The sequence below is a fragment of the Stenella coeruleoalba genome, assembly GCF_951394435.1.
Source record: "Stenella coeruleoalba genome assembly, chromosome: 12".
NCBI lineage: Eukaryota > Metazoa > Chordata > Mammalia > Artiodactyla > Delphinidae > Stenella > Stenella coeruleoalba.
Genome location: NC_137158.1, coordinates 73,547,161 through 73,571,610, shown reverse-complemented (window position 1 = coordinate 73,571,610; position 24,450 = coordinate 73,547,161). Strand labels below are relative to the sequence as shown.

Below are 24,450 nucleotides of genomic sequence, written 5' to 3'. Positions count from 1 at the left end.
GGAGGATTCTGGCACAGCTGCTCTTACTTGGAGCCCCTGCGTCCTGGAATGTTGAGCCCCTCAAGTATGCTGCGCGATGGAACACACACGTGTGCGGCCCACACAAACACACATTTCAGCACGCTGCGGCCGCACGGGCTCTGTGAAAGCGGTGGTTGTCTCCCAGCCCCCCCCACCCTCCTATCTTCGGGGCGTTGAAAGGACAGGAAAGCTCATGGGGGAGAGGCGCACTGTAAGTGACCGTGGCCACTACGAGCTGCGTGTCTGGCACCGTCTACTGAGACGCAGGACGGAAACCACAGGTGCAAGCACCCTACCTTCTGCGGCTGGGGAGAGAACGGCACCTACCTAGGCAGGCACGGCACTGGGTATGTCACACAACCACCCTCGGAAGGAGCTTTTATCCTGCACGTTTTATCGATTAGGAACCCGAGGCTTGGAGCATTTAAATCCCACAACTAGCAGAGCTTACATTCAGGCTCAGGTTCTGTCCAACACCAAAGCTGACATGAGCGACAGCGAACGCGGAGAGTCCGCGCAACGCTGGCCGGTGCCCGGCGTGCTTCGGAATGGGTCAGAAAATGAGCGATGGTCCAGGCTAGAAGGAACCCGGAGACTCCCTGACTCAGACTCACTGCCGTGTCACTGGGAGCTGAAGCCTGGAGGGGTGACAATCACAGACAGACTGGAAGCCCAGCCCCTGGGCAGTGACCTTGCCCTCATGTCCACAGCCCTGGCAGATGGCTACTGCTCAACTGATGAAAGCAGAGGAATACAGAATACATGTGCTGACGCCTGGCTCTAAATGCTTAAAGCAAAGGAACACAGAATACACGTGCTGACGCCTGGCTCTTCGCGCAGCCTACTTATCTTCTGAAACTTAAGTTTGCTGTCTGCCTGTCTCACCTCGCCCCCTCCTCCCTGTGAGCTCCAAGGACCAGACACTGGGGGCCCGAGTCGCCTTTGGTGCTGCTCTAATGGGCCACGAGTGCTCATCTCCCTTTCCTGGGGGGGACAGTGGGGACACACCCACCTGAACCGGGCAGAACCGACTTGTGAGCCATTCTGAAGAACGTGCCTCCACAAGGCTGCTGCACTCCCCACACGTGCTCTTTCCCCACGGGAAAGTAGTGGTGTTCCCCTCCACACCCCACAGCTCTGCCACAAACAGGATGTGGAAACGGGATGCATTAGTCTCCGCTCCGGGGGACATGGCTTGACCTGGATTTCCCAGCAAACTCGCAGGCCTCCTCAGCAATTCTCACTGACTCTGGTCTGTTCCCAAGGACGACTGATAACCAATCACCGGGCTTCTAGAGCTCACGTTTACCAATGAGAAGGAGAGCCCCGCCCGTCACACAGGAGTCCACGTGACCACAGGCCTCAGCCCCTGCCCTCAGGGGGCTTCCACAGACGGATGAAGCCCGAGCCCCTCTCCTCAAGCCCAGGCGCTGGGGACGAGCTGACTGAGGAAGAGGTCCCACTTCAAAAAGAACTTCTGAAATTTCTTACACATTTCAGGAATTCTTTTTGAATTGACAAAAATACTCCAAAACTGACTGTGGTGACAGTCGCAAAACCCCTGCGAATATACATTCTAAAACCCACTGACTTGCATACTTTTTAACAGGTGAGTTGTACGGTATGTGAACTATATCTCAATAAATCTGTTACTGAGAATAAAATAAAACAAGTGTCCTTTCCCAACAAAATTGCAGGTTTAAAACATTTTCAGGATTTTTAAAATGAATATTTTGTGTGCTTCTCCACACCATACCTTTATCTGGAGATGGTATGTGGAGCCCAACTTGAACAAGACTGCAGAATGGAATCGGGTGCGAAGGGGAGGGGCAGCTCTTAGAAAGAGCTGGGGATCTGTGGAAACTACCATTCTCTCCACTACATGTTTATTAAAACGCTTTTAACAGGTGTCTTTTTAATCCTAATATTCACGAGCAGAAAGCACTGACTTCATATGACACTGCTGTCATTTTAGGGAGACACTGGCATATGCTAGCTAACAGGTGAGACCAAAGTAGGTCTTCTGTAATTCCAGTCCTGGAGATAATCCAGTTTTAATCTTACTTCCAAGTACTGGGGGCATTTAATACATTTGATGCAAGTATTTCATGAGCACTTGCTCTATGCAAACCACTGTTCTGAATATTAAAGAAAATCCAAAGAGAGGAAGAGAATGAGTTCATGGCCTCAAGGAGCCCACGATCATGCTGGGTTGGGTGGGATTAGAAAAGTGCGAAAGGGGCTAGAGCCAGGGGCAAGGGCATGAACTTGGGTCAGATGGAACAGACAGTGACAAGAGACAAGATTGTTGAGCGCCTATTAGATGCTTGATAGCTGACTGAGGCCAGTACTGTAATGCTTATCCTTTTTATAGTTGTGGAATCTGTAGATATGTAGGTAAGTCACTAGCCAAGAGCTGAAGAGTTGGAAGAAAGCACCTGGCTATGAACCCAGAGAATCTGCTTTCAGGCCAGGCATCTTAACCCCAAGGCTATAACGGCACTTCGACCAGATTAGGATTTTTGTCTCTTGCTCTGGGACCTTAGGCAAGGTACTTATCCTCAAAAATAGTACGTATCTCAATGAGTTCATGAAAAATTAAATGATAACCTACAATAAAAGTGACTAGCACCAGCGCCCAATACACATAAATAACCCAAGAAGCAGTGCTATAATGTTGACAACCATGATGATGATGATACACGTGACAGTACATTAAGAGACATCAAATCCACACAAAGTTGCTACTGGATTCCAAGAGGTGGAAAGAACACAGCCGGCGACGGGACTGAGAAAGTATTCAAGGAGAAGCAGTCCTTAAAACAGGACTTAAAAGAAGGAAATGCTTTCAAGGCAGGAACTCCAGACAACCCAGGAGGCGTTTGGAAACAAGAGCATCCCCTGGGTCTGGAACTGGGTCATGTGGCTGGGAAACTGGGAGATGCAGCAGTAAAGATGAGCTGGTGCTCTATGGGGGGGAGGGGGGAGGAGGAGGCGGCGGGGGGCGGGTTTTGATCACAAAGGTGAAAACCTGCAGAGATCCTAAGTTCTAAGTGTCCCTGAGGGGATCTCAGCATCCTCTCAGTGTGACGGGACCTAATCGCCTAACTGTACTTTAGGGGGTACCTTCCTGGATGCTCTTTTCCAGTTCATGAGAAGAGCGTTAAGGGTCTCACCTGGAGTAGTGAAGATGAAAAGGAGGGGAACAAGGGCAAGTTATAGAAGTAGAGGGAGCAACAAGATTTGGCAGTCAGGTTCTGGAATCATGGAAGAAGAGCGGGAATAAGATGTAAAGGTTTGGCCTTCCCTGGTGGCGCAGTGGTTGAGAGTCCGCCTGCCGATGCAGGGGACGCGGGTTCGTGCCCCGGTCCGGGAAGATCCCACATGCCGCGGAGCGGCTGGGCCCGTGAGCCATGGCCGCTGAGCCTGCGCGTCCGGAGCCTGTGCTCTGCAATAGGAGAGGCCACAACAGTGAGAGGCCCGCATACTGCAAAAAATAAAAAAATAAGACTGCAAACAGGCAGGTCACCAGATGGGGGGATGGTGCAGAGGGAGAGGCGTAGATTTGACGTGGATGCCCAAGACAGTAGTTCAAAGCCACGGGTGGGGTAGGTATCTTGGGAGAACTTGCAGGCTGGATGAAAGGTCCAGGAGAACAACCAGAGTAAGGGGTGGACAGGGAAGAAGGGAGCTGCCAAGAGTGGGCATAAAGTGAGGGGGAAGAAACTGGAAACCACAAAGTCATGGACACCAAGGGCGGAGAGAGCAGCGTGACCAAAGGGAAAATCAGTGCCAAATGTAACAAGCATCTGCGAGGGGGAGAGGCCTCGGACCTTGGAAAGAGCATCTCAGCAGGGAAGGAAGAGAAGAGTCCAGCTTTAAGGGAAAAGTTTAGCAACTAGGAGGGGAGAGAAATGGAATTATGCTTTGGGATGATGGAGAGATTCTCATGGGGTGGAGAAGAAGTGGCATGTACCAGTGTGCACTCACCCACCCAGTCACGCATGTATCCAACATTACTGAAAGCCTTTTATGTAAAAGACCCTGGCCTTAGCGTGGGAGTTGACACACTCACACACACACACACACAGTCACCACAGAAGAGCACCCACAAGTGCAGTCCACTGCAACAGCAGCAGGAGAGCTCAGGGGTTACAGAGTCCAGCAGCGGGACGCTTCACCTCCATCTGCAAATCAGGGAAGAATTCTGGGAGAGGCAAGACCAGAGCTGAGCTTTTAAGGTTGAATGGAAGCATTTCCCTGGCGGTCCAGTGGTTAAGACTCGGCGCTTCCAATGCAGGGGTCCCACATGCTACACAGCCAAAAATAATAAAAATAAGGTTGAATAGAGCTTGCGCAGGTAAGGGGGGTGGGGAGGACGGTGAGAGTAGGGGACAGGGCACCCCACCAGAGGAGCTACAACCAAGAGGCTCAGTGTCCGCGGGAGAATATGGCCCGTCTGAGAGATTGCAGGAGCTCCACCCACCTGGAGCAGATGGAGGGAGGAGGCATCCAGGCAGGCAGAGGGTGGATGATGGGACGCAAGCAATCCGGAGAGTAGGCGGGGGGGGGGGGGGGGGGGGGGGAGTGGGGGGAATGGACCAAAGGGGACACATGAATTCCTGCTGGGGCTTGTTCCCTGGAGTCTAGAGGAAAGAGGAGGGGAAGACAGATTTTTGAGGGGGAAAAAGGAAAGCTGACACCTTCCAAAGAGTCACCAGGACTTCGCTGGCGGTCCAATGGTTGGGACTCCACACTTCCAATGCAGGGAGCGCGGGTTCGATCCGTGGTCGGTGAACTAAGATCCCACGTGCCATGTGGCACGGCCACAGAAAGAGTCACCAGCTTGCCAGATGAAACAGTTCCGCGAGTGAGGCAAAGCCAAAGGGAATAAAGGCTTGCACAGAATATCTATAAACTCCATCCATTTTATCCGACCACAGAACACAGCTCCCTCCCTTTTATTATATCTTCCTCTTCCATCGTGCTACTATATTTTTGGGGCTTTTTCACCACAGGTAATGAAAGAAAGGGAAACTAAATCAGAATTTTCAACTCTAGTGAAAGACTTAGTAGAAAAGAGTTTATAAATATTGGCTAAGGTGAAGTTTTGAGATTTATTTTGGACCTTCCTGCCTCTATAGATAAATGAGAGACCAGGCTTATATAAGAATAAAACTTGTTCCTACTTCCGAGGGAAACCAAAGTGGAGGTTTTAACGGCTGCTATTTACATAGTGTTCATGAACTCGGCTCACCTCTCACCTCTCTATCTGCATAAGCAATACAACTACAGGTACTTTGGAATTAGACCTTAGTGGTTAGGAGCATGAATTCTTAAGTGGGAGCCACTCTGGGATCTGTCACATATTAGCTGTGTCGACTTGGGCAATTTATCAACCTCTCTGTGCCTCAGTTTCTGCATTTGTCAATGGGAATAAGAGCACCCAGAACAGTGCCCTGTGCTCACAGCTGGTGCTCTGGGAACAGATGCTGCATGAAGAAATAAGCAGGGTAAAGTGGAGTGTGTCGCACAGGGTTTCTAGGACAGCTCTGTATGGGAAGTGCCTTTGGCTTTCTGCCCTTTCCCCTTCTTCCCTTTACCCTGCTTCTCCTTCCCTGCTGGAAGATGCAGCAGCATTTTAAAACCAGAGGGAGGGAAAGGGAAAGAAGGGAAAGGGAAAGGGAAAGGGAAAGGGAAAGGGAAAGGGAAAGGGAAAGGGAAAGGGGAAAAGGGAAAGGGAAAGGGAAAGGGAAAGGGCAAGGGCAAGGGCAAGGGCAAGGGAAAGGGAAAGGGGAAAAGGGAAAGGGAAAGGGAAAGGGAAAGGGAAAGGGAAAGGGAAGGGGCAAGGGCAAGGGCAGTCTGAGTTCCTGAAGGCTTGCTTGAGCCACAGTGCCAGCCCTGGACCTACCCATGAACAAGAATGTATCTAGTGAAACTTGTATTAGTTTATGCCGCTATTTGTCGGGTTTTCTGTTACCTGTAACTAAACTTTGTTGACTGAAGAAAAACATACAACATAAAAGTTGCAAGTTAAGTTTTATTTGGAGATCTTACTGAAGACTATAGCCCAGGGGACAGCCTCTCAGAGAGCTCTGAGGAACGGATCCTAAGAGACAAGGGAGGAACCAGGATATATAGGATTTTTTTTTTTTTTTGGCTGAGAAAAAAACACATAGTTGAACATCAAAAGATTACTACTAATCACCAAAAAAACCCCAGACATTTCAAGTTAATTATTTTAGTGGCTTTCTATGTATGAGAAGATGCAAGAATCTGGGCTCACTGAAACTATTCCTTAGGTATGCATCTTAACTAATAGGGCCAGGATCCAAAGCACAGAATGTCTCCTGGTTTTTCTCCATACAGAGTTCCCTGGGGTGGGAGGCACTGCCGTGGCTGACGGCTCCATCCTTACAGAACTGGGATGGAGGTACCACATTCCCTGCCCACACCCACTCTGAATAGGTACAGTTACAAAGATGTTTTCCAACAAAAACGGCTTGCTCTCAGTTACTCCTGAGTAACAAAAATTTTAACTAACATTCACCTTTTCAACCAGTCAACACAAATCCAAGATTGGTGTAATAAGGTGGATAGTCTCATCAATAGGCAATGCAAATAGATATAAATAGAAGAGGTTCAAATTAAAGCTCCTTTGGCCTCCTTTATTATATTTTCAGTGAAAGCATATGGAGGGCCCACGGACTGTAAGAAAATCAGGATGAATGGGGACTCTGTCACACTGGGAAGGGGGCTGGGAGGGGGGCGGCTGGCAGGTCCATTCCCTCCCTCCCTCCCTCTCTCTCTCCATCCATCCCTCCGTCCATCCCTGCTTTCACCATGCAGGCTCTGCACATCTAGACGCCAGATGGGCCAAGCCAAATAGAGCCCAAGCAGCCCCCTACTTGTCAGGCTACCCAGGTGCTGTCAGGTCAGGTGTATTAGAATTCTCACTGCTGGTCTCCCCCAACAAAACCCACCTCCTGCGTGTTTTCTTGCCAGAGTTATATTCCTGTAACTTAAAACTTTAAACCTTGTGAAATGCAAAGTACTACTGGGAGAGGTGATGTATTTTTTAGAAAACAGACATTTGCATCATAATTAATGCCTAATACTTTTCTTACAACAGGTTTCACTGGGAGAGAAGGGAGGGCAGGGGTGCTGAGGTCCCTGAGACCACTGTGGGGAGAGGGGGGACTGGATCCGGAAGGGCCCATCAACCTCTCAGCTCCCCTGTTACCTGCTGCCATCATCTATGCCTCTGCTTCTAAGGCGGTGCTGCTCTTGGATTTGTCCACTTTTGTTTACTGAGTTTTCCTGCCTTTTGAATAAAAAGGAGAAGAAACCATCTGCCAATAAAACAACACTGCAGACTCAGAAGGATATTCTGGTTGGCAGATACTCTGCAGACACTCACCAGACACAACCAACTCGTTTGCTAGGTCGTCCTCCAGGGCTTGCAAAGTTACCAGCAAGGATTTTCACTTGAAGAATAGCAGGATTTTGCATTTCAAAGTACTTGCATTTTCAAGTAGAAAAATACAAATAATTCAATATAAATACTACATCAAACCTACTCAGATTATAATCTGACCTTGAGCGTCCAGGGTGATACCTCATGTTTAAAAAGACAAAAAAAAAAAAAAAAAAAAACTTTGGAAGATTTAAATCTAAAATAATCATCAATTTCAGAATAAGTATCACCATTTTGCAGCCATCACAGTAAAAACTGATTCAGGCAAGAATCATTAAAAGAATCTAAAACCATTAGGTAAAAATTTAATGAGGAACAAGACATTTACATAGTCTCAGATTACCTCCCCACAGAATATTTGTTAATTACAAGAGAAAAGTGTAACTTCTTAGAAGAAACCTGACAGACATCACTCTAACCAAAAGATCAGAATTAATATCACCAACGATGGGACAAACTGACATCATGATGTAATGCACTGTGGAGGCCACAGCACCAGAAATGCATTACCTGAATCTTAAAAAAAACAAGAAACAAAAAAAAACCCAGATCAAGAAACATTTCACGAGACACCTAGCCTACACTCTCAAAAAATATCACAAAGAAAAGCCAAGAAAACCTTTCAGATTAAATGTGCAAGAGACATGACATGTAAATGCCATGAGTAATTTTTTTTCAAGTGCTGGATTGAAAAAAAAATGCTGTAAGAATTATTATTGCAACAACTAGAGAAACTTGAATATTAACTGTATATTAGGAAGATCACTATTAAATTTTTTAATTTGGTAATTATATTGTGGTTCTCTGTAAGATTGTCCTTGTCTTAAGAGATACATGCTAAAGTATTTAGGAGTGAGGGTCATGAGGTGTGCAACTTAGTGAAGTAACAGTAAAAATTAATGATATTACATAAGTGTGTGTACGTGTGTAGAAGAGAGAGACCAAGCATGCAGATTGGTGAGTCTAAGTAAAAGTTATATGGGTGTTCATCACACAATTCTTGTAACCTTTCTGTAAGTTAAAAAACTTTTCAAAAAGTTTTTTATTTTAATTAAAAAAAAAGTGTCATTGTTTTCGAAAACCATTTAAAGGGAAGTGGAGGATGAAATGGACTGAAATTTTCAAATTCTTTAGAAACAACTAAATTTAAATAAACTTTAATTTAACAGAAGCAGAGCGGTAGTATTACAGATGGGAGGTTGGGGCTTGTCAGCAGCTGTGTGTGTGTGTGTGTGTGTGTGTGTGTGTGTGTGTCTTTGTGTGTGTGTGTGTCTCAAAATTGTTAACCTCAGGAGGCTGTCAGTCTTTCTCTGGGCCACAAGCGTCATGCCACATTTTACTAAGTGGAGGTTATAAACACAGAAAGAATGACTACCCACAATTGAGGGGAAGGAGAAATACCCAGCCTAAATAAGATTAGTACAAATTTGGTGACCTGGTGAGTCACTTCCTCTTAGGAGGAAAGGCAAACATCTCTTGCCCACTGAAATACTCAGAGAGTCTGAGAGATCACCTGAGTTCTCAGCCTGAATCCTGCCATTTACGTAGCAAACCAGGTCAGAAAAGCCCACAGCCCCTTCACTCAGTGTTTCTGCCCACACTCGGTTCAACACCACCGTCGTACCTCCAATTTCAAAATCAATGTCAACTCAGCTCTCTTGGCTATTTCAGCCTCCCTGCTACTAAGTTCCTGGGAGAATACATGCAACTAAGACAAAGGAAATTCCTATTTACTGCACATTTACCTTCCAACCTTGAGTGGGCAATGGCCTTGGTTTTCTTTTGCTCATCACCCCTAACGTTCCTCAGGCCTGATCCAAAGCTGCTTAGTGAGAACTGAAGCTTTGGCACACAGCAGCCTTCCCTCCTGGAAGCCGCGTCTGTACCAGCAGCGCACACACGTGGATGGATTACGCAGAGCTGTGCTGTAAAGCACACACACGCTCGCCTAACGTGTGCTTTTCATTCCAGAAATACTTGATGCCTAAACCACTTCTACGCCTCTCTTGGCCTGAAACAGTATGAGTGGCTCTGTGCCAGAGGAAGTGTCTGTTTAAAGATGTGGACTTTCTCAAAAGTTCTTTACCTCAGAAAATCATAAATAGAACATTCTACCATAATTATGATAGAATAAAGTAGAAGAGGGAAAGGTTATAGGGGAAAAAAAAATTTGCTTTGTTTTGTTTTTAACTGGCCAAAAAGAAATACTGGAAATATAAGATGTAACATAGAATTATCTTCCATGAGAGTAAAAATTACAGGGTCCAAGTTAGGGCAAGGAGGCAAACATACTACCTTTAACAGGAAAGGGTAGTGAGCCTTTGTAATCTCTGTCGCAAGCATTTATATCTGTTTTAAGGTCACCCACCAAAGCAAGGTTCATAGAGGGTACTGTAATCACTGTTTTATTCTGGAATGTTTTCTATTTTTGTACCTTGCTTCTTTATGACTTTCATCCTATATCAAAAACCAGTGTAAAAGAAGAAACCCATTCTGGTTGACTTAGCTGTCCTTTCCTTTTCTCCACGCTCACTTTCAGATAGTTAAGCTCACTTACCATAAGGAGTATAAAATCAATTAATGCTTTGCAGAACCCTCTGCATCACCAATTGAATTACGAAACACACTCATCCATCTACACACACACACACACACACACACACACACACACACACACACACCATGTAAGGAAAATGACACCAAGCTCTGTAGTACATACACAATATTATGATCACCCATTTCATGTCCCTCAGGATGGACCTAAAAGACACCTTAGAAATTCTGCTCCTGGACAGAAGGAAGAAAACTTACTTTCTTTCCACTTCTGGTGTTGACACGGTGCTACTGAAGCCCAGTGACTCCTAGGAGAGAAGATTCACAGTGTCAGTGCAGGCAGAACAGCAGGCTTCATCTGATTTGTACATAATACCACTTAAAAAAAAAAAAAAAGGACAGAAGCAAAAATAGATGATTAAAGTCACTGTGCTTACTTCGATCTGGGACCGCAGCTGAAGTGACGTTGGGCTGGCTTCGGGTTTCTCCTAAAACAGAACAGATGCTGGTTTAATGAGACTTCCAAACGTGGCACACACCAGAAGACAAATAGTTGTGTAAGAAGAGATGGGGGGATTTGGAAAATGCTAGGGTACGGTGGGAATAGATGGAGGAGATAAACAGATTTTCTGGAAAAACTATTTTTAAAATAAGAGCCATACCCTTTTAAAATTGAACTGTTTTCCAAACTTCATCACTTGACACTGTTGATAATTTTACTGCAGAAGAAAAAAGCACAATCTAACTGAAGGGTACTAACAGTTAATGGTGAAATGATGCTCTGTATGTGATTAGACCATCATCAGGACACAGAATTTACTATGATCCATTTGTGCCATACAGTCATGAAGAAGAGGCAGAGGACTCAGACAATTTTAGAGACAAAGTCGTAGAGTATAACACGCATTTTATGGTTTTTAAAAAAAACTGTATCCCCTTTGAAAGAAAAAAAAAGAGAGATAAACCTGTTACCTGTGATAAAAAATAATATATTGAAATAAGCTTTGACAACAAAACAGGATAATTACACTATTAGAAGTGTTAGAATATGCCGTAAGAAAATGAGAGTTATACTAGTAAATAGAGCACAGAGCACCGCACTGATAACTTTTCATAAGTAGAGAAAAATTTTAAATCTAAACAGGTGCTAAAGCGGAGGTTCGCATCAAAGTGTCATCCAAGTCCAGGGTGGTCCCCGGCTGACCAGCAAGTCCTAAGCAGGATGATGGGCAGTTTTAGAGGAAGGAGTAATATCACTAATGTTGTACAAGTTTGAACTATCAGATTAATTGTGAGTTTTTCAATAATCCTATTGGGTTCTTAATGATTGCTATCTTCTTCACGACTGTATGTGCACTATATGAAGACTGTTTTGTTGGTCTCAGCTAACATTCAGGAAATGGGGACAGATCATCCAAATTACGAATTCTCACTTGCATCTAATTGTTCATTTTTTTTCAGGTTGCTTAATTCATCATTAGCACAACTGCAAATCTAGATCAATATTTTAAAACTTAGCAATGAAACAGTAACGTAAGTGTAACTCGGAGTGAAAGTATAAATGTAAACAAGGTAACAGGAATACAAATTTCCAGTACAAATAAAGAAATTAAAATGAATGTGTTGGGGTGATTAAATCTGAGAACAGGATGATTCTTCAACACTGAAAAAGTGGTTAATGGACTGGCAACCCACTCACCTCCAGTCCCAGGACCTTATTTGTTATGAAAAAATATCAGAGTGGGTGTGAAGCCCCAATGAACTTCTCTTTGGTTAACATCCTCCTGGTTTTTATTGCCACCTTTGTTTATAATGATCAAATTTATATTCTGTCGCAAAACAATGTATGGAAATGTTTGAGTTACATTCCAAGTCCAATTGGTATGATGTCAGACTCAACTGCAATCAACAAAGGGGATATGTATTTCAGAGGTTCTTGGTGCTTAGAAAACAATCACGATGCCCTGATACCTAACCTCTTAGCATTATGGCATAGAGAAATTTACAAACTTAAACAGCAGGAGGTAAGCAAAGGTACAGCTTGCAATTTTTTCATCTTAAGTCTTCCTGTTCAGGAGTCGGTATGGAAGCCTCGGCATTCTGACACACTCTATTAGTTCCTCTGAAATGGTCCCTCTAACCCCCAACTCCATAACCATCAACACAAAGTAACTGATTCGACTCTCTTCCCCTCCTCTGTTCTTAACTTTCTTCATACTCTGAGTCTCTACATTACTCGGTAACGTAGACCATGATAGGAAATTACCTGCTTTTACTGTACATTTTTATCTGCACTTTTCTAATAAATCTTATTTATTGAGTGTATCACTTGTTACTCCACACCATAAACACAATGTTTACGGTATATTATGCAAAATGTACCCGTTCCTGCATACAAAACTGATGCTTGTTAACAATCATATTAAATGTTCGATGATCTGGAACTAATATTCTAAACAATTCATTTTCACATGTTAGTTTGTCACTTATAATAGACATTTGACTGTGCTGTAGCTACTTAGGAAATTGGTTGGGTGTGTAGTTTGATATACAATGTATTAAAATTCACCCCATTAAAATAACGGACCCAGTTATTGTTTCCATGCAGAACATCTGTTTTACCAGGAACAGGATATGTTTAACAGGAGATCTTGCACAATGATGTTTCTAGTGCTTTTTTTTTTCCCCCCAGAACATGCCACAAAATAATGTTGTTCAGAGCAAACATTATTAATTTCCTCTCTCAAGGAGAGATGACCATCATTGTTAAGAGGCATTTCTTAGAGTAAACGTATCCTAAAGTAAAAATATTACACAATTGAGGAGAAGCTTGTAAAATTATCCACTAAGTTAAGGACCCATATGATGTTTGGTGAGAAAACAGAATGGACTATGGGCAAAATTCCATCATTATGACATTGATGGATGTCACATGATATTAATGACAAACATACAAAAGACTATCATTCTATCATGTTCTTGCGAATGTGATGAAACCCATGTGGACCTACCATCTAGCCTAAGAAATGGAACGTTACAAATAAAGCTAGCAGGTGTTCTGACGTACGTTTGGATAAAACACCTTATGTACAGAGCATGAAGCAAATCTTGAAAATATGTCATACACACTTAAGGAAAAAGTACTGGATAACTTTTTATTCTGTTTACCTCTAAAAAAAATTAGATTTTTTTTCACAGCACAGTGTGAAATGAAAAAGTGTGATAGAGTCAGGCAGAGGAACACCAGTCATGTGTGCAGCAATAAAGGGTATTGCTTATGTAATTCAGAAGGACAGAGTCAGGTCAGAATGGGCAGAGAATTTGCAGCAACATGGATCGATCTAGAGATTATCATACTAAGTGAAGTAAGTCAGACAGAGAAAGTCAAACATCCTATGATATCACTTATATGTGAAATCTAAAAAAAAAAAACGATACAAATGAACCTATTTACAAAACAGTAACAGACTCACACAAAGCAAACTTATGGTTATGAAAGGGGGTAGGGGAAGAGGAATAAATTAGGAGTTTGGGATTGACAGATACACACTACTATAAATAAAGTGGATAAAGAAAGTCCTACTGTATAGTACAGGGAACTATATTCAATATCCTGTGATAAACCATAATGGAAAAGATTCTGAAAAAGAATATATATATATATATATATATATAAATAACTGAATCACTTTGCCGTACACCCAAAATGAACACATTGTAAATCAACTATACTTCAAGTTTAAAAAATTAAAAGAACTATTGGGGAAAAAAAAAAAAGAATGGGCAGAGAAAGGCTCCTTGACATCCCTCTTCCCTGTCCAGTCCCCAGATTAGGCCAGCCCCTTCTCTGCTCCCAATTCAACCAGTGTAATGAGGGGAAGGGGCAGGAAGTCATGGTTCTGGAGCTCCAGCAGAAGGAAGTCCTGACGAAGGGGGGAGGTAGAGTAAGAAGAATTAAAGAGATACACCTGATTGCCCAGGCACTAACTACTTTATTCTGGGACTAATGGATGGTCTACGATACAATTCCTGATTTCGAAGTCATCACGTTGATGGAAATCATAAAAATTGTGAATACCATCAAAATCACTGAGTATGTATGTATCTTTTGGGCATGTTATGATAAGTGATGATCCCTGAGAAATAAGATTCTTCTGTCTCTCATTAACATATTCTGACTGTTCCAGCTGCTACTGCTGTGTAACAAATCATCCCAAACTTCGTTATATAAACCAACAAGAATTTTGTTTTGCTCACAGATTCTGCAGGTAAGAATTCAGGAAGGGCACGGAAGAAAAGGCTTATCTCTGCTCTATGATGTCTTCCTCAGCTGGGAAGATTCAAAGGGGGCGGGGGGTGACTTGATGGTTGGAGCCATAATCATCAGAAAGCTCACTTACTCCCATGTCTGAAGGCTGATGCTGGCTAACAGCTGGGACTGAAGCAGGAGGTATCAGCTGAACACCTATAGATGGGTGCTTCCAGAGAGAGAATACCAAGAGAACCAGGCAGAAGTGTATTACCTTTTTTTAAGATAAGTTACAATTTATTTTCTTTAATTTTTATTTTATATTGGAGTACAGATTAACAATGTTGTGTTAGTTTCAGGTGTACAGGAAAGTGATTCCATTATCCATACACATATACAAATACACTATCTATAACAGAATCACTTTGCTGTATACCTGAAACTAACACAACATTGTTAATCAACTATACTCCAATATAAAATAAAAATTAAGATAAAATATATAACCAAAAGGGCCTATGTATAGCACAGGGAACTCTCCTCAACATTTTGTAATAACCTAAATGGGAAAAGAATTTGAAAAAGAATAGATATATGTATATGTATTACCTATTATAACATAGCCTCATACAGTGTCCCTTCTGCTGGACCCACAAGCCCTTCCGGAGGCAAGAGTCCGAGCCCCACCTCTCACTTGGGGGAGGGTCAAAGTCACATGGTAAGAAGGGCACTGGGATGGGAGGTATCAGTAAGGCTGTTTGGAAACTACAGTCCACCATACTGACTGCCAAGGAGATGGGAGTTCAGGTAAGTTTTTGAAACCAGGAATGAGATGAGACTATTTATTCTTGACAATGTCCTGAAACATTTTTTTGTGATTTTTATAGAGTTTACTCAAGCAGCATATCATGGCAATATATTTCATCCTGAACTTATCACATAAAACAAAAAAGAAGCAGACACAGATACACAGAACAAACTAGTGGTTACCAGTGGAGAGAGGGAAGGGAGGAGGGGCAATAGAGGGGTAGGAGGGAAAAAGAGTTATTAATGGCATTGTATGACATCATGTGTGTGAAACTTTTGAAAAGTGTAAAGCATTATTGAATTTTTTTAAAAGTTGAAGTATCACAGTGTTTTAGGCTACAGTTATTATTTGTCTCTTATTTCAAACTTATTATAGAAAATCTCAAATATACAAAAGGAAGGAGAACAGTATATATAACAACCTCCCAAATGCTTCTTACCTGGCGGCAACAATTTTCTACTCATCAGGATCAACTTTGTTTCATCTATACCTTCACCCATAATTCAGCTCCACCCTTTTACTTTGAAGAAAATCCCACACACCGTATCGTGAAATATCACAATTTTTTCTTTGGCAGGATCTTAGTTCCCCCACCAGGGATCAATCCCGGGCTCCCTGCAGTGAAAGCATGGAGTCTTAACTACTGGACTGCCAGGGAATTCCCTCACAATTTTCAATGTTAAGGTTTAGCTATCAGGGTTTCTTACATCCTAACTGTGGCTCAGTCTTGAGCAAATGGCTCAATTATCAAGAATTCCACTCTTTCCTAGCACTGGAAAACTTTCTTTGGTTACCGCAAAAAAAAAAAAATCACTTTCAACAAACTTAGATATTACATCTAAATGTTGCAAAAGAACATGAAGAAACACACTCCAACTTGAACACCACCACAGAGTTCATTAGAGAAGGACTCACTACTGTTTCCCAGGTATAAATCTATCATCCTAATACTTTTTGAGTATGACATGCTCATTGACTTTGCTCTGGACAGAGTATTCTGAGCAGTATTTTATGAGAAATAACTCCAAACGTTGGTCCATGTTCAATATGGGCATCTAGGGAGCCACACAGCACTGGAAGCTGAGCCTGAACCTGTAACTGTAGGTTAGGGTATCATAACTTAGTTAAAGTTTAAAAAATTTAAAAAGAAAGTGGAGGTATGGAACTTGACCTATGAATTAAACTGCTTATCATTAAGCAACATGGGTATGCCTTAGTTAAGAATGACAAATATCATTAACATTACAAATTCTTAGTGAGTTTGTAAATTACAAACGCTTAAGGAAACCTCCCTAACTTAATGAAGTATTAACAGAGAAAGCCAAAGCAAAATATAAATATTGCCCAACATGGGTGCATGTAAGTATGTGCATAGGAAAAGGTCTGAGAGGATCTACACTTCTATTCTCTTTGCCGCTTTTTACAAGCATGTAATCTTGCATTACCTTTACTATTTCTTTTAACAATGGAAAATCAGCTTAAAAATACAATCTCCAAACCAGACGTACAGTGGTGATAACTTTGCAATTATCATACATACAAATATCACATACAAATATCAAATATTATGTTGTACTCCTGAAACTAACACGATGTTTACCCCTCCTGCTTTTCCAACTGTAAAGTTCGTTTGGCTTTGAGCACTGGCAGCATTGAGGGAGGGACAGATGTGGCAGAGGGTATGTCAGTTATACTTCAATTGTTTTTTTAAGTTGTAATAATAGTATTATAAATAGTCAGAAATGAAGAAAAAAGGTTTTAAAATTAAACAAATTTAAATTTAAAAACAAATGATTACTTATAATATGATATCATATGATATCACTTATATGTGGAATCTAAAAAAAGATACAAATGAACTTATTTAGAAAACAGAAAGAGACTCACGGACATAGAAAACAAACTTATGGTTACCAAACAGGAAAGATGGAGGTGGTAAATTTGGAGTTTGGGATACAGCTACACAATACTATATATAAAACGGATAGGGACCTGGTGGCGCCAGTGGTTAAGAATCTGCCTGCCAATGCAGGGGACACTGGTTCAATCCCTGGTCCAGGAAGATCCCACTTGTTGCGGAGCAACTAAGCCCGTGTACCACAGCTACAGAGCCCGTGCGCCACGACTACTGAAGCCTGCGTGTCTAGAACCCGTGCTCCGCAACAAGAGAAGCCACCACAATGAGAAGCCCAAGAACCGCAACGAAGAGTAGCCTCCGCTCACCGCAACTAGTGAAAGCCCGCAGGCAGCAACAGACCCAAAGCAGCCAAAAATAAATAAATGTTTAAAAAAAAAAAAGGATAAACAACAAGGTCCTACAGTATAGCACAGGGAACTATATTCAGTATCTTATAATAACCTATAATGGAAAAGAATCTGAAAAAGAATATATATACATACATATATATATAACATATTGAATCACTTTGTTGTACACCTGAAACATTGTAAATCAACTATACTTCGATTTAAAAAAAAATAAAAATTATAAAGTTAGTTATAAAAATTAAAAATTTTAAACTGCAATCTCCAGATCCTATATATGTTTTTAAATTATCTACATGTATATGTTTATAAATGTATGAGAAAACATCTGAAAGGATTCCTAAACACCAATGATAGTTCCTGCAAAGGCCACTGTATTTCTGAATTTTTAACATATTTTCCAGCACATATTAATTTTGTATTTTTTAAACATAATAACCATTCTAAAAAATTAAATCTGATAATTTTAGTTTTATCTCAACAATTAAAATTAAAACTTAAGAAATATCAAAACTTAATTTCTCAAATTAGGCCATGCCCTGTTTAAAATTCTTCAAGTGTTAAAAGTTTTAATAACTAGTGTCATAAAGCTAGGCATGAATTTTACGTTTAACAATAAAGGTCCATGATGATTTTAGAGATAATCTCATATTCATAATTTGAATGAAAAAGACTAAACCATAGTATCATACAGTTTTTTTAGAAAGGAATCAGATGACAAAATTATTAGGGGAGAAAACCTCAAATCCATTTCTTATCAACTTGGACAATTTCTGGAAATAGTTCCCTAAATGTTTATTACAGCTAACATAGAAGCAAAAAAAAGAACAAATGTTTCAAGATGAAATCAGTGGTTTGCCAAAACCAGAACCAAAACATGAGAGCACGTGTGTGCTGTCACCAGCCTGGGCATGTGCACGCGTGCCCAAACACAGGCAACACACACACACACACACACACACACACACTATAAGGTCACACCAGTAGGGCATGGGTCAAATAGAAAACTAAGGTTCTGACCCTGATAGGCTACATTTTCACTCTGAAGTGCTACAACCCACTGTGCAATACACCAGCGTCAAAAACCCACTCAGGGCAGAGTAGGACCAGGAAAGCAAGTATCCTGCCCTCATCCTCACCCCAAATTTGTTTCCACGTTCTTGTGGAAATCCACACCTCTCCTTCCCTTCACGCTGGCAGAGCTGGAAGCCAAATGAACTTTACAGCTGGAAAAGCAGGAAGGCTAAACCCCTCTCCTATTCCAAAAGCGGAGAGGAAGAACCTCAGGCGCCCACCAGCTCTGCTTGGCATCAAGTTCTCCTCCTCCATCCTGGGTACAGGAAGGACGCCTCGAAAAAAGTGAAAGGACTGAGCGCTGACAACTTTCAGCTACAAGTGAAACGCCACATGCTCTTATTAATGTGTTCAATTAATGGAGGGAACCAAGCTCTGAACTGCTGGGCAAAGTTGCTGCTGGTGGTCGATTTTAAGACGCATGTGGCATCTCTCACTTGACAAGAAGACTGAAGTGGTGGTACCTCCCGTTGGCCGAGTCTCCTCCCCTCTTGTCTGACTCCTCCATTCCAGCCCATCAGTGTGGCATGTGTTCATTTTCTCAGGATTTAAACCTCAGTGTTTTCTTGGGCGTTTTCTCACTCCCCATCACATCAGCTACTAGGAGCTGCTGCTTCTCCCTTCATGTGGCTTCTTGCATCCAGCCAACCCATTCCATTCCCACAAACACCAGCTTCTTTGCAGTCCTCCCCTCACAGACCTGGACCGTGCTGCACAGGAGAGTGGGAGGTGATGACATCAAGCCAGGAGAATTGAGTTCCAGTCCAGCTCCCACTTTAGACCTCCATTTTATTTTATTTGTTTTTTCCAATGGCAATGAAAGAGAAATGGACCATTTGATTATCTTTAAGTTCCTTTTGGACTCTAAAACCCCAGGATGGAGCAGTGTCATGCCCATTCAAGCACTACTGTCCATTAAATCTTCTTGAAATCCTAATGCTATGTCCTTGCTATTTCAAGTGCTTCATGTAACATGAGCATTAGAATCACCTGGAAGCTTGTTAGAACGGCAGTCTTGGGCCCCACCCCAGACCTCCTGAATCAAAATCTGCATTTTACCACGATCCCCAGGTCATCCGTTTGCTCGTGTCACTTTGAGAAGCACAGTGCTTTGTACTCTGTGTCATTTCTCCGTTCCAAAATTTCCCCAAAATGTGGAACCACAATACCAACAGGATAAAGTCCACATTTCTGAAGGAGAGGCCATTTGACCGACAGGCCGGATCATAAACTGGGTGCTGGGTCCAATGTCTTAGAGACCAGGTGCTGGGTCCAATGTCCCCTAAGTGCTTGCTGTCCTAGTAGTTTCACTTCTGTTTCCTTTCCACCCAAACCCTAGTCATCCTTCATCTACAAACCCACCTCCCATTAAGCCTTCGCTGCCCAACTGTGCCTTAAATGCCATTCCCGAGGGTCTCCCCACATGTAGCTACTCTTCTGCTCACTTATTTGCATCGTATTCCCTCAACTAGACTGTAAATGCCTTTTTTTTTTTTTTTTGCGGTATGCGGGCCTCTCACTGTTGTGGCCTCTCCCGTTGCGGAGCACAGGGTCTGGACTCGCAGGCTCAGTGGCCATGGCTCACGGGCCCAGCCACTCCGCGGCATGTGGGATCCTCCCAGACCGGGGCGCGAACCCGTGTCCCCTGCATCGGCAGGCGGACTCTCAACCATTGTGCCACCAGGGAAGCCCTGTAAATGCCTTCTTAACGGGGATTCATTGTACCCACATACAGACAGGCACACACACACACACACAGAGTCTCACAGTCGAACAAAAACTATTCAGCACTTATTATGGACCAAGCCCCATGTGAAGTGTTAAGGAGGCAGCAGTGAACAAGACAAGGGTCCCTCTCCTCCTGGCTGTTACTTTCTGAACAAGAGAGGAGCTTGATGGCTATCTATTGGTTTGATTTGTTTAAACTGGATTACTTTGCCAGTAATTCTGACTCTTCCATTAATTTTTCATTCCAGTCCTACTGATTGGGACATGTATTTTCATGCTTTAAGATTTCTTTCGGGTTGCAGAGTTAGATCGGTAAGTAAAAGCAATTCAACAAATATTCTCAAAAAGATCTACAACTCAGACCTATAAGAACTTAAAAAGACCATGTTAAGGTATTGAATCACTTTTAGGGTAAAATCTGTAGTAGTCTGTGTGTTCTAAATTCGGTCCCACAGGTTGTCATATCTTATTTTACCTAAATTGTTCATAGGTGAAACAGGAAACGTGAGTCATTTTCAGGCTCCTGTAAATAAGCTCACCGCCCAGCATATCAAATTTTTTCTAATGAGTGAAAGTGAATGGAAAACTACTCTCATCCCACCACTTCAAAGAAGAAATGTTCCAAGGAAAAAGCTTTTTTTTTTTTCACAGTTGAATGCTATTATACTAACTGCAGCCTTAAAACCCAACTATAATGAACAGATCAGTGAATTTCTATAAGCATCGATAAGAAACCAAAAGTGGCAATTTCCACGTAGCCGTTACTGCTCTGTGGTAATTAAGTCTCCTTGCCGCATTAGTCCATGTTCTCTAAGCAACTGTTCCATATTTATTAGACCTCTCCACATTCCAAAAAATGACTTAAAATGCCTGATAAACCTTAAGTGCAATGTTGCCTGATAATGTTAAAAAACTAATGTAAATGATACAAAGGGGGAGAAAAATCAAGATTGTGTAGTAAAACTGGTCCATGAATTAGGTCAGTTCACAAAATTCAGGTTATGGATTCTACACTAAAGATAGACCACACGTTTGGGGCTAAGCTTCTAATGTTTAATGCAAAGGAGACATGATCAGTTAGATTGACATTATCCATCATGAGAATGAGAATTTCTCCTCTGGCTTCTGGCAGAGAGGACACTATATCACACTGACCAACGTCACAAGCCACGCCCCTGCAGAACTGTCCCACAAGTGCTTTAACTTCAGCAAAGCTGGAGGTAGGCCTGAGATCCCCTAGTGAAAACCAAGGGACCTCCCAAGGGGACATTCATGAAATGCACATCCTCCTATCTACTGGAAGTACCCAGGACAGGGGCAGAACTCAGTCTGAGGAGAAAGCAGCGTGAGTTCTGCCATCTTGAAGCATGACTATGCTAAAACACAGGGGAGAGTCAGTGAATGTTAGATGAACTGGTTAAAATCAGGGATAATTTTAATCTAAGAGTGTCAAAGCTTGGTACTCTCATGCCTCATTTCAAACAACAAGGCAGTACGATTCTTTAATTTCTAAACTGTCTTAGGAAATGATACACTAGATCTTTCAGGCTACAACTTTAACAGTGTTGAGTACACAGCACGCACCAAGCATCTTGAAGACAGGCAGGAATGACACCTAAACCGTTGCCTGATGATAGATCATTTCAATAAAATGCATCACGGTAGAAGAATGCACCTTTTACTAGGAACAAAGTTAACACAAGTATGTCATGTCATATAAATGTAAATATTAAAGACACAGTGTCATGAAGACATTTTAATCACCCTTTGAAAAAAGTTGTGAGAGAATTCCCTGGTGGTCCAGTGGTTAGGACTTGGTGCTTTCACTGCCGGGGCCTGGGGTCGATTCGACCCCTGGTTGGGGAACTAAGATCCCGCAAGCTGTGCGGTGCAGTCAAAAAAAAAAAAAAAGTTGTTTAATTCAATTTTTCATTTTACTAGCAGGACTTGGCTTATGAAGACCAACATACAAATGGCCCCTGCATTTCCCAGTGGTGGATACGCACAACATCCAGCCCCTCTGGATGGCCCATCCAATCTCACTGTTGTGAGAACAATGTGCAGTGATCCACACTCACCAAGAGATACTCTGGGTACGTCTAGCTGCTGACTGGGATCGACAAACCTGAGACAAAAGTCACAGAAAGCAACTAAACGGGGCCCACTTATTTTTAATTTCTCTCCGTGTCTGTGTCTCTTCATTTGTTCTTTCATCTAACCACTCCTTAATTTAAAAAATAGTTATTGGGCTTCCCTGGTGGCGCAGTGGTTGAGAGTCCGCCTGCCGATGCAGGGGACACGGGTTCGAGCCCTGGTCTGGGAAGAACTCACATGCCGCGGAGCAACTAGGCCCGTGAGCCACAACTACTGAGCCTGCGCGTCTGGAGCCTGTGCTCCGCAACAAGAGAGGCCGTGATAGTGAAGAGGCCCGTGCACCGCGATGAAGAGTGGCCCCCACTTGCAGCAACTAGAGAAAGCCCTCGCACAGAAACGAAGACCCAACACAGCCAAAAATAAATATAAAAATAAATAAATAAATAAAAGATTGCTATTAAAAAAAAATCAAACACTATCATAACATTTAACCATTGTTCTTTTTCAGACTTTGAATCATATTTTCAAACCATCTTTAAAAGTTTTTTAACCATCTTTTAAAAATTCATTTATTTATTCTTTTTTTAAATTTATTTGGCTGTGCCGGTGTCTTAGTTGCGGCATGCAGGATCTTAGTTGCCATGTGCAGGATCTTCAGCTGCGACATGCCGGATCCTTTAGTCGCATAATGCGGGATCTTTAGTTGTGGTATGCGAGATCTTTTTTTTAGTTGTGGCATGTGGGACCTAGTTCCCTGACCAGGGATCGAACCCGGGTCCCCTGCATTGGGAGCGTGGAGTCTTAGCCACTGAACCACCAGGGAATTCCGAAAAGTTTTTTTAAACATCTTAAAAAGCCTCAGAATCAATGACAATCAATGACAATACAGTGTATTCTGAAATCATCAGCCACAAAGTTTTACTTCTAAAAGAAATGGACTTTTGAATTAATAGCAATGATGTAAAACATTTAAAAACACATTGGGATTGACATATATACACTACTATGTATAAAACAGATTCCTAATAAGAACCTGCTGTATAAAAAATAAATTAAATTAAATTAAAAAAAACACATGCATAGATGTCATAGTATTTGATTAAGAAGAGTAAGAATAAAATAAAAATTGGAATCTCAGAAAGTTGAGACAACTGCCAATTTTCAGCCCAGGGCAAACTTTTTATTGCTGTATTATGAATGCTTGAAAAATCAGATTTATAATGGAAACACAGGCAGACCAAGCCCCAATGTAATATACATAAATGATATGTTTCTGTTCTTGTCCAGTGATTTTCCTCCTTTCTAAGCATTAATCTTTGAATGCCTCACTCTATATATTATTGAACTTAGTTCAAAAGCAAATGAAATCTAAAACACCCATTTACTGAATGGCTAAAGTGCCATGTTGAAATTACTGTGATTTATCTGTTTCTTTAACGGTTACTGTAGCAAACGTACTTCATTGCTCAAAATTATTACCTGGTGGCACAGTTTACTCTGGTTTAAGCATAAATCAATCCCCCCGTTCAGAACAGCAGCTGTTTATCAAGATCTCATTCCTGGTTCACTCATCCACAACCACGAGGCTCGACTTTTTATAACCCGAAAGTGTATCTACACGTACACTGAGGTACATAGAGATGGCACGCATTTTTTGGAAACCAATTAAATTCACGTGCACCACGACGACTACATTGGGGGAGGGGCAAGGTAGAGTACCATTTGCCCAGTACTGAGTTCGATCCCTGTGCTCACATGCTTACTCGTACCTGCATGACCGGCAGCTCAGGCACTAAACGCAGCCCTGTCTGTAGAACTATTATATTTCTTGGACATCACCGCTTGCAGGTACTACAATCACAGCAACTTAGCTGTTGCTGCTGTGGTTATGGAGAGAGATTCTGGTTTAAAATCCACACCAAGAGGAGGGCCTCCTCCTCATTTCCCGTCACGTGATTTGGTTGCTGGAAAAGTTGGGAAAACCGTGTATTCTCCACCTCGGGAAAATTTTGCTACATACATGATAATAGACTAAATGGCTCAATATATAAAGGGTGCTGATAAATAAGAAAAACAATACTTTAGACAGAAAAAGAGGCAAACGACTTTAAAACATGGGCCACAGAAATAAAGATATTAAAAAACGTGTGTTCTTAGAAATAATCAAAGAATTATGATTGA

General features: G+C 42.2%; 1 protein-coding gene across 2 annotated transcripts in view; it reads right to left on the bottom strand.

Annotated features, from left to right (window-relative positions):
• Window positions 1-24,450, bottom strand: part of SASH1 (SAM and SH3 domain containing 1) — a 185,929-nt gene that overhangs the window by 88,224 nt on the left and 73,255 nt on the right. For both annotated transcript variants that reach the window (XM_079939956.1, XM_079939957.1), the window contains exons 3-4: window positions 10,489-10,539; window positions 10,310-10,359 (exon numbers count right to left, since the gene is read on the bottom strand). In XM_079939956.1, the coding sequence (XP_079796082.1) occupies window positions 10,310-10,359; window positions 10,489-10,539 (101 nt within the window). The remainder of the gene's footprint in view (window positions 1-10,309; window positions 10,360-10,488; window positions 10,540-24,450) is intronic.